A 17,712-nucleotide genomic window follows, 5' to 3' on the forward strand; every position below is an offset into this window, starting at 1 on the left:
AAATGGACGTATCGGTGAGGCTTTACTCCGCATCCCCCCGCACTTCGGCCTATGGCTAAAAATCTTCAATGTGAAGCCAAAGGTGGTTGGCGGGCAGCATGCGGACTGCAGCGGGGCCATGATTAGCAAGCTGCCCAACGCCACATGGCCCAAGGGGGCCTTCATCGAGACCGTGAAGGTCTGGCAGCAAGAGTGGTTCTACATCACCAAGCCGCGCCATACCAAATGGGCGGCAATTCCGGAGTTCGGATCTGGGCCCCTCATGAGGCTCACTTCATGGACCGCTAAGGGCCCCGACTGGGGGTCCTAGACGGGGGTGCAGACGCTGCAGACGCGCATCACCAATGTGCTGGGCAAGAATGTTGGTCTCACGAATGTGGTGCAGATCATACTCTTCTATCACATCCTCCCCTGCCAACGCAGGGCCTCCCCCATGTGGCTATTCAATCCGGAGGAGCCGCAGACCCTAAAGCACTTCTTCGGCATGATGCACGAAGGAATACGGAAGCTGCTCTTCAAGGCCCAGAAGAGTTGGCCTATGGAGACTGAAGACGTCAGACTCGACACTGAGAATCCGGCCACGCCATTAAGTATTAGCTTTCCGAAGATATGTCCGGTCTATATTTTCGATCGATATGAATCTTACCAGCTCACCCTTTATAGGGCTAGACCAAGAAGGCGGAGTGGATCAAGAGTTCGGCTCCGTTACCTGAAGACCGAGTCACCCCCCAGCTGACGGAGATGCTGGTCCCAGCGCCCTACCAGGCACCGGAGAAGAAGTGCTAGGAGCCCAAGGGCGGGCCCGCTGCAGAGGTCCTTCGGATGCTATGTCCGGAGGGACCGAGGACTTCTCCTCTCATGAGGAAGACGAGGACGAAGAGGAGGAGGAGGAGGAGGTGGAGAGAAACTCTCCTCGCAAGACGAGGAGGAAGAAGAGGACGACCTCCGAGAACCCGGAGGGGGCAACGCCGAAGAGGGGAAGATTACCCTATCGGTCAGTTCGGACTTGGAATCCGAATACAACCCGAGGAGAGCTTCCAGGGTCAAGCCCCTGGCAGAATCGTAAGTATCAAAAAATCTTACTTGTTCAGTCTCCGCTTACCCGCCTCCATTATACAAATTGTATCTTTGCTTGTATTTCAGCCCTTCACGCAATATCCCGAACACCTTGACCTCATCGGGAAACTCTCTAGCGCCTGAAGAGGCGAAGAGCAATGGACCGGTGCAGGCCCCATCCCCCACTGCCATGGAGGATACCAAGGTGTCGTCCCAAAGGACCTCTCCTGCCTGGGGAGGGGCGGACGAGTTCGTCCAGAAGGCGCCCGAGGTTAATACCTCGGATGCCGCATTCGGGGGATGGCGACCCCCACGACCACTGAGGGTAGAGGGTCTCAACAGTTCAGGCCCCTTCCGAACACCGTCCCGGAGACCAATGTGGCTCCGGGTTCAGATCAGCAACCCCGTTCAACGGAAGGGGTGGGGCGGCAACTCCATCAGCGACCTCTGTTAATCCGGAGGCCGCTCCTGCTCTGGAGGAAGCGCTGCAACGCACTTCCATTGTGGAAGAGCACCACACCCTGATGGGTGTGGTTATGAAGAAGGTTCGGTCTGCGAAAAGCGGACTGAATGAAGCCTTCAATAGCCTACTAACGGGCTTTGAGGTATGCGATGTAATTCTCTTACAAGTTTTTCATATGAAAGGTTAAACCCATGTATAGACAGTAGCCCCTGAGACTCTATCCGGATTAGAACAAACCGGACGGAGGATCCCCGGTCATATTATTAACATACTGTGCTAATGTGTGAGACAGGCATCCATGTTGGCGGCTACTGCCCAAGCCGCAGAAGTTTCCGAGCTCAATCGGAAGCTTCAACTAGCCGATGAGGAGCTTGGCCGCATCAACAAGCGGTTTGACGAAACGTAAGGTATGTGTCACTTTTACATACCCGAAGTGATATGTGTGCTAATTCTTTTAACTTATTGAGTTTTATGATTACACTCATAGTTGGCGCAGCCGAGGTCAAGTCCATCAAGGGCATGCTTGCCCAAGCCAAAAAGGAGGCGGAGGTGAGCAGGGCGGCCGCTGACAAAACGGCGAAGGAGTTGGAGGCCGAGCGAACTGTCCGCCGACAACATGAGGCGCGGTTGGTCGAGGTCGAACAAGAGCTCAAGGACGCCATAACTAAGTGCGAGTGCTTGGAGCAGAAGACTTTAGATAAAGCCTCCGAACTCGCCAAAGCTCTCCAGAGCATGAAGCAGGCCCGGGTTGAAGCCCAGGGCGCTTGTCAGGAGATCTAGGAGGCGAGGTAGATAGCGGCTGGTAAGGCCTTTCTTCTGCAAAGCAAATTTGTAAGTAGGAGATACATCTTGCTGACCCGAGTTTGGAGTTCTCCAGGCATGTTTGTGGATCTGCCCAGGAGTGTCGATGATGCCACGGAGTTTTTCCGAGCCGAAGAGGGGAGCTCGATGGATAAGTTGTCTGGTTGCAGTACCTTGCACCAGAGCATCTGGTGCCCCTCAGTGATCAGCTAAAGCAGCTGACCGAGCTGCATAGGGTGGCCAGGTTGGCCATGAAGGATGTAATAGTCCGTCTTTGGCCAGCCAAGCCCATATCCAGTAGCTACTTCAGACTCGTGAGGTGGCTTGTCAATGTGTGTCCTTGGACCGATGCCATAAAGCGGTCGGCCTGCATAGAAGGTGCCCGGATGGCCTTCGCCCATGTCAAGGTGCAATGGGAAAAGATGAAGGCCATCGAAATTGCCACCGCAGGGCCCCCCGAAGGCAAGGATCGCCAAAGGCCAGAGAGGTACTTCGGCGAGGTCCTGGAGGGAGCCCGAATTGTAGAGGGCCAATGTTCAAAGGATATCATATTTGAGTAGTGGAGTTCGGTTTGCCAAGACCATGTAATGAACTCATGATGTTTAAATATTTATGCTTGCGCCTTATGATTTGGTCAGTTTATCCTCCTGTTCGGCTGTTTTATATGTGAAGATTGCCAGTCGTCGGCTTCCGCCCCCGTGAAAGTATTTTCGGGGTGTTCAAAAACGCGTGTCCGCTCTTTATCCAACGTCTTGGTCCGTGGAGGAGGCGTCCACTGGATGAACTAGGTAATCAGACTATGCGGCTTTATTGTCCTCACTTAGCCATAGGAGTCCATTGGTGGGGCTAAGTACTAGCCCCTGTTGCGTGAACGGCAATCCGGAGTACGGCACCTTTGCAACACGGCTTTGTCAAATCCTATCCCCTCGTATAACACAGCATAAATCATGAACGATTTGTAGTATGACACTAAGTCACCGGATCGCTGACCAGCTCTCGCATATCATGACAGCTAGTTTTTGGCTTTCTCTACCGAGGTACTTGACCGGACGAACCGGAAATACAATCGAAGTAGTTCTCCCTTTACTACCTTAGCCGAACTTGGGAACGTAAGGTGGTAAACACAGGAGCCGGGCAACCCAACTATAGACCAAAGACATGATTTGGAGCTGATGCATATAATGCAATATCCGGGATGCCGAAGAGTTCCCTATAGGTGTTCGGACTTAAGAGTTTGTGGGACCAGAGACAGCCCCTGGTATAAAGGTCATGCCGAAGCGCGAATGTCAGTCGAAAGCAAGGAGGGAGTATGGATGATAAGACAATATAAAAACCCAAAAAAAGGTGGGATCATATGCTTCCTTTACATCCTTGTTGAGGCGTGTTTCGACAGATAATGTCACAAATATAAAGGTCATGTTACATGCCTAAAAATTTACATAAGGGAAAGTCTAATACAGCGCCTAAAAGTAATGGTTCGAAGACTCCAGTGATGCCCTGCCGCATGTCTGCACCGTTTATCCTTAGTAACGAATCCTTTGACAGGGGTATTTGATGGTTATCCGTAAAGGAGGGGAAAACTAGCCTTGAAAGGGTCTCTGATGCAACCATACGGCGGATAGAGCTCTTAATGAACCTGCAAAAAATGTATAATGTCCAAATAGGGTCAAGCCACACTATGGAATGTTTCCGTAGTGTGCCTCTGCTACGTCTTGAGCTTGCGTTGGTTTTCCTTGAAGAGGAAAGGGTGATGCAGCAATAGTAGCGTAAGTATTTCCCTCAGTTTTTGAGAACCAAGGTATCAATCCAGTAGGAGGCTCCTCAAAAGTCCCACGCACCTTCACAAACAAAAAAGAACTCGCAACCAATGCAATAAAGGGGTTGTCAATCCCTTCACGGCCACTTGCGAAAGTGAGATCTGATAGAGATAGTATGATAAGATAAATATATTTTTTGTATTTTATAATATAGATTGGAAAGTAAAGATGCAAATAAAAGTAGATTGAAAGCTTATATGATAAAAGATAGACCCGGGGGCCATAGGTTTCACTAGTGGCTTCTCTCAAGATAGCATAAGTATTACGGTGGGTGAACAAATTACTGTCGAGCAATTGATAGAAAAGTGAATAATTATGAGATTATCTAGGCATGATCATGTATATAGGCATCACGTCCGTGACAAGTAGACCGACTCCTGCCTGCATCTACTACTATTACTCCACACATCAACCGCTATCCAGCATGCATCTAGAGTATTAAGTTCATAAAGAACAGAGTAACGCATTAAGAAAGATGACATGATGCAGAGGGATAAATTCATGCAATATGATATAAACCCCATATTTTTATCCTCGATGGCAACAATACAATATGTGCCTTGCTGCCCCTGTTGTCACTGGGAAAGGACACCACAAGATTGAACCCAAAGCTAAGCACTTCTCCCATTGCAAGAAAGATCAATCTAGTAGGCCAAACCAAACTGATAATTCAAAGAGACTTGCAAAGATAACTTAATCACACATAAAAGAATTCAGAGGAGATTCAAATATTTCTCATAGATAAACTTGATCATAAACCCACAATTCATCGGATCTCAACAAACACACCGCAAAAAGAGTTATATCGAATAGATCTCCAAGAAGATCAAGGACAACTTTGTATTGAGATCCAAAGAGAGAGAAGAAGCCATCTAGCTAATAACTATGGACCCGAAGGTCTGTGGTAAACTACTCACAACTCATCGGAGAGGCCTTGGAGATGATGTAGAGGCCCTCCATGGTCGATTCCCCCTCCGGTGGAGCGTTGGCGAAGGCTCCAAGATGGTATCTCACGGATACAGAAGGTTGCGGCAGTGGAATTAGGTTTTCGTGTGCTCCCATGATGTTCTCGGGGTACATGGGTATATATAGGAGGAAGAAGTAGGTCGGTGGACGCCCGAGGGGCCCACGAGACAGGGGGTGCACCTAGTAGGGGGGCGTGCCCTCCACCCTCGTGGCCGCCTCGGCTGTTACATGACTTCCACTCCAAGTCCTCTGGATCACGTTCGTTCCAAAAATCACGCTCCCGAAGATTTCATTCCATTTGGACTCCGTTTGATATTCCTTTTGTTCGAAATACTGAAATAGGCAAAAAAAACAGCAATACGGGCTGGGCCTCCGGTTAGTAGGTTAGTCCCAAAATTGATATAAAAGTGTAAACTAAAGCCCATAAACACCCAAAACGGGTAATATAATAGCATGGAACAATCAAAAATTATAGATACGTTGGAGACGTATCAGCCTCCGGTGTTGCCCAAGGTATTTTGAGTGTGTAGTTATGTACGTGCGGTACGTAAGCCGCAACCTTATAGGGCCGTCGTCGGAGGCCGAACTGCTAATCGAGGTCCGGATCCGTCGAGTCATCGCGGTGCGGTGCGGACCGGACTCGTTTACAGATGTCATTGGTTTTAATGTCCGGTGAATTATTCGGCTTGATAAGGCTGCCGTATACCTCGGCTGCAAGGGCTGTGGTGTGCTCTTCGGTACGGAGGGAGCGCTCCATATTTCCATTGACTGTGATAACGCCACGAGGTCCGGGCATTTTAAGTTTTAAATAAGCATAGTGCGGGACTGCATTAAAGCGAGCGAAAGCAGTTCGTCCGAGCAGTGCGTGATAACCACTTCGAAAGGGGACGATGTTGAAGATCAGTTCTTCACTTCGGAAATTGCCTGGGGAGCCGAATACTAACTCCAGTGTTAATGAGCCCGTACAACGGGCCTCCAAGCCGGGTATCACACCTTTAAAGGTGGTGTTACTGGGCTTGATTCTTGATGGGTCGATGCCCATCTTGCGGACAGTATCTTGCTAAATCAGGTTGAGACTGTTGTCGCCGTCCATAAGGACTCTAGTGAGATGGCATTCGTCGATGATTGGATCGAGTACCAGGGCGGCCGAACCCCCGTGACGAATACTGGTTGGGTGGTCCCTGCGATCAAAGGTGATCGGACAGGCTGCCCATGGATTGAACTTTGGGGCGGCATGCTTTACGGCGTAGATGTCCCTGAGTGTGTGCTTGTGCTCCCTTTTGGGGATGTGAGTGACATAGATCATGTTCACTGTTTTCACTTCTGGGGGAAACTGTTTTTGGCCCCCAGTGTTCGGCTGTCGGGGCTCATCATCTTCCTCACTTGGAGGTCCCTTTCCCTTGTGTTCGGTATTTATCTTACTGGCCTGTTTGAAACCCCAACAGTTTCTGTTGGTGTGGTTTGTAGGCTTGTCGGGTGTGCCATGAATCTGACAGGGCCTCTCAAGGATTTTGTCCAAGTTGGATGGACCGTCCCTGTTGCCTTCAAAAGGTATCTTCCGTTGACCGGGTTTAGAACCACTGAATCCGGCATTGACTGTCGTGTCATCCGCATCGTCGTTATTGCTTTGATGTTTGTTTTTATTGTGGCGTGGTTTACCATTGCCGTCCCTGGCCTCAGAAGTGCCGGGGTCGCCAGAGTTGTTGCTTCTACGAGCCGACCAACTATCTTCACCCTCACAAAAAATGGGTCATGAGTGCAGTTAATGTTGCCATGGTCCTCGGCTTTTCCTGCCCGAGGTGTCGAGCGAGCCATTCGTCACAAACGCTGTGTTTGAAGGCCGCTAAGGCTTCGGCGTCCGGACAGTGCATGATTTGGTTCTTTTTAGTTAGGAACCGATTCCAATGCTTGCGAGCCGATTCGCCAGGTTGCTAGATTATGTGACTTAGGTCATCAGCATCCGGTGGCCGGACATAAGTGCCCTAAAAGTTGGACCAAAAAGCGTCCTCCAAATCTTCCCAGCTTCCAATGGAGTTCTCTGGGAGGCTGTTCAGCCAGTGTCGTGCTGGTCCTTTCAGCTTTAGAGGAAGATATTTAATGGCGTGAAGGTCATCTCCATGAGCCATATGAATGTGGAGGAGAAAATCCCCAATCCAGACGGTCGGATCCATCGTTCCATCGTACTGCTTGATGTTTACGAGTTTAAACCCTTCCGAAAACTGGTGTTGCATTACCTCATCGGTAAAGCACATGGGGTGTGCGGCACCCCTATACCGTGCGACATCACGGCGGAGATCGTATGACATCTGAGTTCGGTGCTAATCCCGAATATTGTAACGTTCATCACGCCGAGCTTCATAGCCGTTATCTCATGCCGGGGCCCGGCCTCTTGATCCATAGATCGATCTGGTCTGACCGGCTTTATTGGCCAGGTCTTGATGCAAGTCATATGTATAGCCCGCAGCTGTTGTCTCCTTGCCTCTTCGGCGAGGGGGTGCGGGCTGGTGTTCAGCTTGATGTGCCGCTTTATCCTGTCCACGTGGTGGTCGGTCTGGTTGATCTGCCTGATTGTATTTCAATGGTATTGGCTCAAGGGCTTCATCGCCGAATTGTGGCAGCAACTTGCGCTTGGGGTAACTTTTTACGGGTCGCTCGGGGCCGTACTCCTCGGCAGTCAGGACCTTGGTCCACCTTTCATTGAGCGTATCTTGTTCAGCTTTGAGCTGATGCTGCTTCTTTTTCAGGCTCCGCGCAGTGGCGATTAGCTGTCGCTTGAAGCGTTCTTGTTCGAGAGGTTCCTGTGGGACGATAAAATCTTCGTCTCCAAGGCTAAAATCCTCTTCGGAGACTGGCACATAGTTGTTGTCTTCCGAATCTTCATGATCAGCGTGTTCGGGGCTATACTGACCCTCCTCACTCTCATCCTGTTTGGACATGGGCTCAACGGGGTCTTTGGCATTATCTCCGGTGCCGGTGTTGATGTCCCTTGCCCGACGCGATCGTGAGCGGCGCCGCTGGCGCTGGCGCTTTGCTGGTTCGTCGACGGGCTTGTCCTTTTCGGGGTCCTGATCATCCTCGTCGTCCTTGTTATCCGGAGTGTCCACCATGTATACGTCATAGGTAGAAGTGGCCGTCCAACACCATGTGATAGGTGGGACTTGGCTTGATTCGACGTCGGCATCGTCGCCCATACCGTCGATGTCTTCGAACGCGTAATCTAGCATGTCGGTTAAATCCTCGACGGTGGTTATTAAGTGGGTGGTGGGCTGGTCATAAAATTCCCCGCTCTCAGCCCCTAGCGCATGTTGGGCGCAGTTCGGAGGTAAAGCTTTTGTGATGGCGAGAGATCGCGTTAAGCCCAATGCTTCATCTAAGAGTGAAAATTGGGTAGGAGTCTGCGGATCTACACGGCTGAGTTCGATGATAAACACTTGGTCGGCCCCGATCGATGCAGACATCGATAGTTCGGAGTCGCGGCCCAGAGGCGAGTCCACGATCGCATACGGGTCTCCGGTCGGAAGTTCCATGATAAAAAAGAGTCCGGCGGGGTTGATCCTCTCGTCTTCGGACGATACGGCCTGCTCCAAATCTAAGGCCGGGGCGGGCGCGAGTGTCGACCCCTTGACGGGATCTAAGAGCGGACCCGAAGAGCTTCCTTCGTGAGGGTAGGGGGCGGCACTCGAGGTCGCGAACCCCTCAAAGATCAGAGATCCTCGGATATTGGCGACGTAGTTCAGATTTCCAAACCTGATCTGGAGGGCCGGGGGCGTAACTGTCGACCTGCTCAAGGTGGCCGGCCGAGTTGGCACGAAGCACGAAGCCGCCAAACACAAAGACCTGTCCTGGGAGAAAAGTTTCCCTAGACACAGCATCATCGTTGATGAAGAGGCGAGCCATCGATCCTTCTGTCGACAACACAGCAGAGCTCTCAACGAAAGCACCAATGTCGGTGTCAAAACCGGCAGATCTCGGGTAGGGGGGCCAAGTTGTATGTCTGCGGATCAATGGTGACGATAATCAAAGGGACACAGTGTTTACCCACGTTCAGGCCCTCTTAATGGAGGTAAAACCCTACTTCTGCTTGATTATATTCGATGAGTATAGGAGTTACAAGAGTTGATCTACCTCGAGATCATGGTGGCTAAACCCTAACTTGGCTAGCATGTTAATGTTATGATCCTGCCTTCGGTCTAAACCCTCCGGTTCATATAGATACCGGAGGGGCCTAGAGTTGTACAAAGTCGGCTAAACAGAAAGGAAACAATATAAACGGACACCTAAACATACCATTCACGTATATGGGAGTCCCAACAGGACACGAGTAGTGATCTTCTTCCTTGTATCTTGACAGCACATTAGTCCGGTCCATAATGAATAGACCGAACGCCCGCGGACCCCTTAGTCCAGGACTCCCTCACTGGACGATGGTGGGGATGGATCGGGTGGACCAAGGCGAAGCTGCTCGTAGCTCGTTGGGAGGTGGCCGGACGATGTCGGCCCCTTCGTCTCCGGCGGCAGCATGCTACAGGCGCTAGCGAAGTCGAGGATTCCAGCGACCATTGGAGCACCCGAGTGGCTGGGGAGGGTCAGAGGGACTCCAGGGGGTCGATGGTGGTGGTGGATGGGGATGAGGGACGCCGGAGCAAGCTCAAGGTGGTGAAGGCCGAATGGCGGAGCTCCGGTCAGAGTTGGATGAGGAGAGCTCACCGGCTTGGATCTTGGGATCCAGAGAACGATTTAGAGAGAGGGAGGTTGATTGGTGAGGTTGGACGGGGTTAGGACAGGCTTAAATAGGCAGGAGGAGAAGCGGGAGCCGAGAGGTGTCGCGGGGATGCGGTCGATGCTCCGGCGAGGCTAGCGCGCTACGGAACGCCTTGAAGCGATGGGAGAGGGCAAAGGGAAGGCGCCCGTGACACCAGGGACACGCGGGTGCGGACGGAGAAAGGAAGAAGAAGGCGAGGCAAAGAACTGAGCCAGTCGCGCACAGTGCGCCCGTGGGCACACGGCATCTAGCGCCGGCGAGGAGGTTTCTGGAGGGGGAGAGGGGTCCCGAGGGTGAGATGGAAGAAGGAGAGCGAGGACGGCACCAGCGGACGCGCAAACATCATCGAGGCGACGCGGCTTGATACGACCCAACGTGCAGAGCGCGGGTGCAGCGGCCAGAGCGTGCGCACAGGCAACAATCCAGCATGGTCACCGCCTGGCATGGCCAGCAGTGGACACTAGAGCCAAGGAAAGGTTGTCTAGCACTTTGTCCTTGCATCCTGGAACTGCTGTGAGGTGATGGATCATCATAAGAAGCTCTGCACTGATGTGAGGCATCGATGGAAGTTTGTCGTAGCAAACTTGGCCACATATCTGTGATCAAATGAGAAAGGATAAGAGGCAAACTTGATGTCTGAGAGGTTTAGTACGAAGGACTACAGTCCTGGGAAGTTTGAGAAGATTAGGACCAATATTCATCATAGTTGCTTTACAACTGCAAATATGGTCCGGAAAATGAAATTAGAAGTGGCACTCACATAGAACATTGGATTGGGCTGAAATTTGGCATGGAATGATGATATGGACATAAAAAGATGTTGTAAACATCTATGCCCCTAATTTGCGCCCACTCTCAAATTTACCCCTAATTTCAAAGCCTGCTCAAATTTGCCCCTCCGCTGTTAGGTGCACTTACAGAAATGCCCTTCTGTGCCGTTACCGTCCGGTCAAAGATGGTCAAAGCTGGTCAAAGGGCATTGACCGTCCTGAAAAAAATAGCAAAACAGTTCTAAAAAATCTGAAAATTTGTGAGATCAAAGATACTCAGGTTCGCATGGTGCGTGCAAATTTTCGTGCTGTTTGGGCATTCCAGGAGCTCGTGTCAAAGGAAAAACAATAAATATGTAAGCCTGTGAACAGTAAATTCAAAAAATAGCAACAAAATTCAAAAAAATATGAATTTTTTTGGCATCAAAGAGGCTATAGTCTACAAGCTGCGTGCAAATTTTTTTTGTGTTTGGACATTGGAGGGGCTTGTGGAGAAAAAAACAAAATTTGGCTCGAGAAAAAACTTGGGAAAAAATGACTATTTTGTTTTTTCTTGCTAGAGCTCCTCGCATGTCATTTGATCACAAAAACTTGCAAGCACCTTGTGCACCCAAGCCTCTTTGATGCCAAATTTTTTCATATTTTTTTTGAATTTTCTTGCTATTTTATTTCAAATTTACTGTTCACAAGTGTGCATATTAAATGTTTTTCCTCGCCACAAGCTCGTGGAATGTCCAAATAGCACGAAAATTTGCACGCACCTTGCGCACATGAGTATCTTCAAACTCACAAAATTTTAGATTTTTTAAATTTTTTTTGCTATTTTTTTTAGGACGGTCAAAGTTGTTTGACCGGACGGTAACGGCGCAGAAGGGCATTTCTGTAAGGGCACCTAACGGCGAAGGGGCAAATTTGAGCAGGCTTCGAATTAGGGGTATATCTGATTAGGTGGTTCGAGTTAGGGAAAGAAATGCAAATGGCCCTAAAAAATTTATACCATTTGGACATGCCAAAATGGTACTTCCTTCACAGTGACCCTCTCTGTCCAGAAACTTGAGAGAATGTTGGAGAAATATTGGCTTGATCAAATGATCCAAAAATTAGTGGAGAGAAGTTATGTGGGTAGGATCATGCTAAGGTAAATTCTCAGAATTAATGAAGCAATATAAAATATAGTTGCTTCACAACCTGAAAATATTGCCAGAAACAAAGATTTGAAGGTGTGCTCACATATATAGTTGGATGAAGCTCAAAATTGGTGGAGAGTCATTATTTGAGCATATGAAGGAGCTTGCAAAATTTTAACTCATTTGGATATTCCTAGTTGGTACTTCCTTCACCAAGACTTCCCTCTGACAGAAACTTTAGAAAATTGTTGAGGAATATTGGCTAGGCAAATGCAGCTGAATTTTGTCATATGCCAATGATTTGGATGTGAGAGTGTGCCCAAAAATCTTGGGTGCAATCAAGAAAAGATATGTGGCACTTCCTTCACAAAAGGCCACTCTAGACAGAAATGAAGAATGAATATTGCTGGATTATCTTTGAACTGGACAAGGAAGGTTTGGACATATTTGGGAAATATATGATCCAGACAACTTATGAGAATTATTTGGAAATTTTGTGGGAGACAGAAATGTAGGTTGCTTCACAACCTAGGTCAAACAGGATTACTCCTTTAGTAGAAAAAGGAATATTCACAAGAAAAAGAATTTGGAGTTGGGCTAGAAATGAAGTGACATGACTTTTGGGGAAAATTTGAGAATGAAGAACCACTTGGGAGAAGGAGAAATGATGATCTCCCAGGTTTTAAGTCCATAGAACTGCTCCAAAGAGAAAAACTCGGAGCAAAACCAAATAAAATCAAAAGAAAAAGAAAGAGCCAAAAATCAGGATGTTATATTTTGTGTGTAATTGCATGTGAATACCCATAGTAGGAATATATAGAAATGCAAGACTTCCTTGTGATATGACATATGTGTAAATTCAAGATCTAGTTAGGTTGACGTTCAATTGAACTAACAGTAACACTACATACACATTTGCCAATATTTTACTGTTAGCACGTGCTTTACTGGTACCATTGTTTTGAACCATGGGTATATACTTTAGTTCTAATGAATGGGATAATGTCTTTGAATATAATTTCGTTGCAACCAATCCAAAGAGAATTAGAAATTCAGAATTAAGAAGAAAAAGAACACCTAATATGCTGAGGTCAAGCAGCACTACACGATACACGGGCAGATGAAAATGCTATATACCAAAATGACCCGTGAGAATCAGTCAACAAAATACATTCACCCAATCAGAGAGAAGACTGTAATCTGTACCAGTGTAGTGACCATCCTCATGTCTGTGTTCAGAGAAAGTAGAAGGAAAAGGGGATTTATAGCGCTCGTACCTCATGTGTGTTTGTCCTCGCAAGTGAGCACACCGGGGAGAATGGATGTCTTTCCTTCCAGCTAGAAATACTCCCTCCGTCCGAAAATACTTGTCGGCGAAATAGATAAAATTGGATGTATCTAGAACTAAATTACATCTAGATACATCCATTTCTTCGACATGTATTTTCGGACGGAGGGAGTACATCGCAGTCGCCATATCCCTATGGAGTCGGTTGAAATGAGCCTTACATGGAGGGGCTAAGAGCATCTCCACTCGCCCCCATCCCCCCCCCCACCCCCCAATAGGCCCCCCAAGCCGCATTTTTATCATCAGGCCGCTTTTTTATCATCGGCTACAAAAAAAGGCTCAGTCGCGTTCATAGGAGCCCAAATTTCGTCGGTTAGGACCAAAATTATCGCCAGCGGACCCAGGCCGAACCCAGCGCGCTGGGGGCGATCGGGGGCGTCGGGGGAAAGAAAAAACGCGCCAAAACTTCTCGCATCGATTTCCCACCCTGTGGGCCCGCCGAGTCAGTGACTGCATCATCGTCCTCATCTCATCGCCTCGGCTACCGCGCGAATCAATACCAAGGCTGCCGCCGATCAGCCTTCCATCGATCACAGGCGGCATAGTGAAGGCGAGCCGCCGTGCGTCCCGCCTCTTCCCGCCATGCGTCCACACTGCTGCCGCCCCCTCACCGCTATAAAATTCGCCCTTCGTCGCCGCTGGCCGCACACTCGCCTCCAGAGCCATCTCTCTCTCACCACCGACCACCTTCTTTCCCTCGGCGCCCTTGTTTGCCCTCTCTCCTCCTTCACAGATGGCTGAGCGCTTCCCCGGCGACAGAGCGGCGGCCAACGGCTTCGGCCGCCGCCATCTTCACGAGTGGGAGGCGCACCTCCTCTACGAGGCCAACTACCCGGCGCCGCCCGACATGCGCGTGCCGGGATCGTGGAGGCTCAGCGCCGGAGGCGTCCCCATGCCCCCGCCGTCCTCCGACGCTAAATGCCGCGATGAGATCGTGCGGATCCGGGCGACGCTGTCGGAGGAAGCACGGCAGCAGCCGAAGTACGCCCCCGACAACCACGCTCTGTGGATGGCGTTCTTCCAGCGCCGCCACGCCGACTAGCTCGCGTCCACGAATGGAGCTCTGCCACCAAGAGGGCGCCACAACTCCGACGCCCGCCGTCAGTGGTGGGCGTCCCTGGGCGCATGCTCCACGCCGCCCTCGAGCACATCGAGGGCGGCAACTCGCCGCCGTTGGAGTACCCGGCGTCGTATTTCTCGTGCCGGAGCGGCAGCTCGTGGCTGCCGAGGCACATGGCGGGGGCGTCCTCCTCTTCCACCGGCTCCCACCCCTTCAGCACAACGACGCCGCTCGCCGTCGTCAACGCCGAGACCCAGGAGACATCGGAGCACCGGCGCAGCCGCGGCCGCAGCCTCATCATAAACGAGCGCCGCCGCCAACCTTCACCTCCTCCCCGCGGCCATCTTCGCCTGTCAGGCCGAAGAAGGAGCCGGCGACGCCGCCCGTGGTCGTCAAGCAGGAGCACGTCGACATGGCCGCCGACCTCGAAACCGGCCTGAAATGGGCGTGGGATGACTACGTGCGGGAGGAGATGGAGCGCCAGCGCCGCGCCATGGAGGAGATCGCCGCTCGGCGCCGCGGCCGAGACAAGGGCGGTGTCATCGTCCTCGACGACAGCGACGAGGAGGCGCCGGCGCCGACCAACCCCGTCCGCAGCGGTGACCCGGGACAGGACTGCAGCAAGGACGGAGGCGTGCAGGACGACGGCGACGGCGGTGACTACACCGCCTTCTACAAGCTCCTTGGCATGTACAGAGGCTAGGGGCGGCGGCGGCGGCATAGTTTTTTAAGTTTTTAATTATGTCTTTAAATTTGCACAAATATGAATGAAAATCGCCTGAATTTTGTTCAAAATCGTGTCATTTTCTTTGAAATTGCTGAATTTGTATTTCAAAAAATGGCGTCTGGGGCCAACTTGGGGCGGCGGTTGGGAACCCAAGCGCCCCAGGACGAAAATAGCGCCGGGTAGCCCCAGGAGGAGCTATTTCAGCCTCGGGGGGCGCCGAACGGCTGGAGATGCTCTAATAGCAAGAGGGTTCCAACGGCATCCGCACACCATCTCTTCTTCACCGCTTTTTCTTCCCCAACAGCGAGCACCCTAGCATCAAAGCAAGCTACCACAAAACCATGAGCCTCTGCTTGCTTCCTGCCGTCGGGGGTCGATGTTGAGCTACTGCCATCCATCGCCTCGAGAGGCATGCGGCCCTTGCGTGCTTCCCTGCCCCGCACAGACATCAACCGTCTATTCACGATCGAAGGCTACGCCACATCACAGAATTAGAGGGCCTCCAGGTCGTTCTTCGGAGCAGCAGCCCGTTTAGTGTTGGGCCGGCCAAGAAAGTTTGAGGCGGAGTGGTGAAAAGGCTACGGGCACGCGCAGTGAAACGACGGGGCGATCCACAACGATGAATGAGCTAATCGAACGGTTTAGAGTGCACTAATGTCAAAAACACTCTTATATTCTCTGGATCTATTTTCTGCAATGGTCTGATCATATAAATTTTAGACCGAAGGACAGCGAAAGGAGACAGTCGCTGTTCAATGCATTCCGATCACATACACCTCTTAAGACACATTATGCTTAATCTGTCTTTGGTGGCCAACAATCATTGACTAATCTCTTTTTAGCTTTGCAAGAGAAGACGCGAAAAAGAGCATCGTGAAAGTATATCGTACGAACCGAATCCAAACAACGCGAATGTTCACCTCATCGTGTCGTGCCACCCAACTATTCCCCCTTTCTTTTGCCTGTACAACCCCTACTAGAAGAGAACCGGATTCTCCTCCCTCCAATCAGGCAGTGCGAGAGCTAATGGGATTATGGGAGTACGACGCGAGAACCTCATTCCTCGCCGGCCCGCCGGCCGGCCGACTTCAAGCACTCAGAGTGAGAGTCAGACGATGGCGCAGGCGTTGGGGTTCTCCTCGCTGAAGATGGTGGTGAGCCGGTTGGCGTCGGTGGCCATGCTGTAGATGCCCTCGCGCACCGGCGTCGGGTAGCTGTACCGGTACTCCCCGGAGAAGTACTCGTGCCGCCTCGGCGTCGCCTCCCACCTCGGCAGCGGCGACGGCGTGTACCTCAGGTACCCCGGCGGCCCGCGGCCCTGCTGGCCGTGGTGTCCCGGCGCGCCGCTGCCCGGGTTGCCGTTCGGCGCGTGCTCCGGCTGCTGTTCCTGTTGCTGCTGTTGCTCCTGGTGTTCTTGCTGCTGCTGCTGCTGCGGTGGCGGTGGCTCGGGGCCGAACCGGACGCGGCGCGGCGGCTTCTTCTTGCCTCGCTTCGGCTGCCTCGGCTGCTGATCGGCCGGCGGCGGGCCTTGCTCCGGCGCGGGCGCAGGCTGCTCGGGTTGTGGCTGGGGCACGTGCTGGGGTGGTGGCGCTTGCTGTTGGGGCGATGGCGCTTGGGGCTCTGGGTGCTGCTGCTGCTGCTGCTGCTGCGGTGGCGGGGGGTTTGGCGGGATCATGTGCACGGAGTTGGTGCCGCTGAAGGTGACGGTGCGCGCCACGGGCCGCATGTAGAGCGTCTCTGGGTGTGGGCCGGGAGGGTAGGCCATGGCGTAGTCCATCCTCTGGTCTTCCATCCATCGTTCGCGCCCTGCATATGTCACCGGAGCTCACAAACATCAGTTAGCAGCTTTGTGTGACAAACGTTGGAGTTCTGAGACTACACAGTATATGATCACGTGACATGAGTTAAACAATAATGAATACTACTACTAGGACCGGTATGAGCTATGGTACAGAAACTTACGCAAAGAAATAAACTAGTAGCAGAAGTAGAACTGAATTGTAGCGACGGAAACCTATCTTGAGAAAGACAAGAGGTCTCTAGCACTAGTGCATAACGATAGTCTGCCAAAAAGAACGACGCAGAAGGTCAAAGCTGCCCCCCGCCTGAGAATGCTTCGAAAGTAACCAAGCGTGAGCTCTCAAAGGCCTAGGACTATCTATCATCAATCGTCGGAGAAAAACCAGAAGAAAAGAATACAAGGGGACGCATCGTACCGTTGCATTTCCCAAGCGCTTTGGAGACGATCACGCGCAGGGGATAGCAACCCATCTCCTTCCTTCCCACCCTCCCTATCTCGCACGGTGCTGGCCTTGCTGCTGCTGGCTCGCGTGTGCCCGTCGCGGCGCGGGTCTGAGCGCGGGATACATGCTAGCTCTCCTTCTGTTCGCGGCAACGAAATAGAACCGGCGAACCATTTAAAGAAGAGGCGCCCTTGGATAATTGTTCGGTTGGTGCTACCGTGCTAGCTCTCGGAGGAAAGAAGGAATCCGGCAACAAGGAGCGCCTACCTAAGCGCTTCTTTTCCTCTCGGCGGAAGGCATCCACCGGAGTGGCACGGAACAGGACGCATCTAAAGGGACGGCCCTCGTTTTCGCGGATAATTGTTAGACCCAGAGCCGGCTGGTAGTAGTGGTGGCGGAATATATTCCTCGGGAGATATGCGCTCCAGAGGAGAGGAAATTAGTAGAACGTACGTCTGGGCTTAGATAGATAGATATATGATGATGGGCGCATGGTTTACATTTGTCAACACGTCGCACAAAAGGGACACGATGACTATGAGGTCGTTTCGATGCTTCGGCTGCTATCTTCT

At 51.4% G+C, this 17,712-nt stretch overlaps 1 protein-coding gene across 2 annotated transcripts; it reads right to left on the reverse strand.

The window, feature by feature from the left end:
* Positions 1–15,624: 15,624 nt before the first annotated feature.
* Positions 15,625–17,485, reverse strand: LOC123137976 (ataxin-2 homolog). Of its 2 annotated transcripts, XM_044557867.1 has the most exons (3): positions 17,114–17,485; positions 16,860–16,960; positions 15,625–16,703 (listed from the first exon to the last, which is right to left on the reverse strand). In XM_044557867.1, exon 3 carries the CDS (start codon positions 16,687–16,689, stop codon positions 16,006–16,008), a length of 684 nt encoding a protein of 227 aa, XP_044413802.1. In that variant the 5' UTR covers positions 16,690–16,703; positions 16,860–16,960; positions 17,114–17,485; the 3' UTR covers positions 15,625–16,005. The 2 variants fall into 2 exon arrangements, with proteins under 2 accessions (XP_044413802.1, XP_044413801.1); XM_044557866.1 differs by lacking the exon at positions 16,860–16,960 and having other exon boundaries at positions 17,114–17,473.
* Positions 17,486–17,712: the final 227 nt, after the last annotated feature.

The sequence above is a fragment of the Triticum aestivum genome, chromosome 6B, assembly GCF_018294505.1.
Source record: "Triticum aestivum cultivar Chinese Spring chromosome 6B, IWGSC CS RefSeq v2.1, whole genome shotgun sequence".
Taxonomy (NCBI): domain Eukaryota; kingdom Viridiplantae; phylum Streptophyta; class Magnoliopsida; order Poales; family Poaceae; genus Triticum; species Triticum aestivum.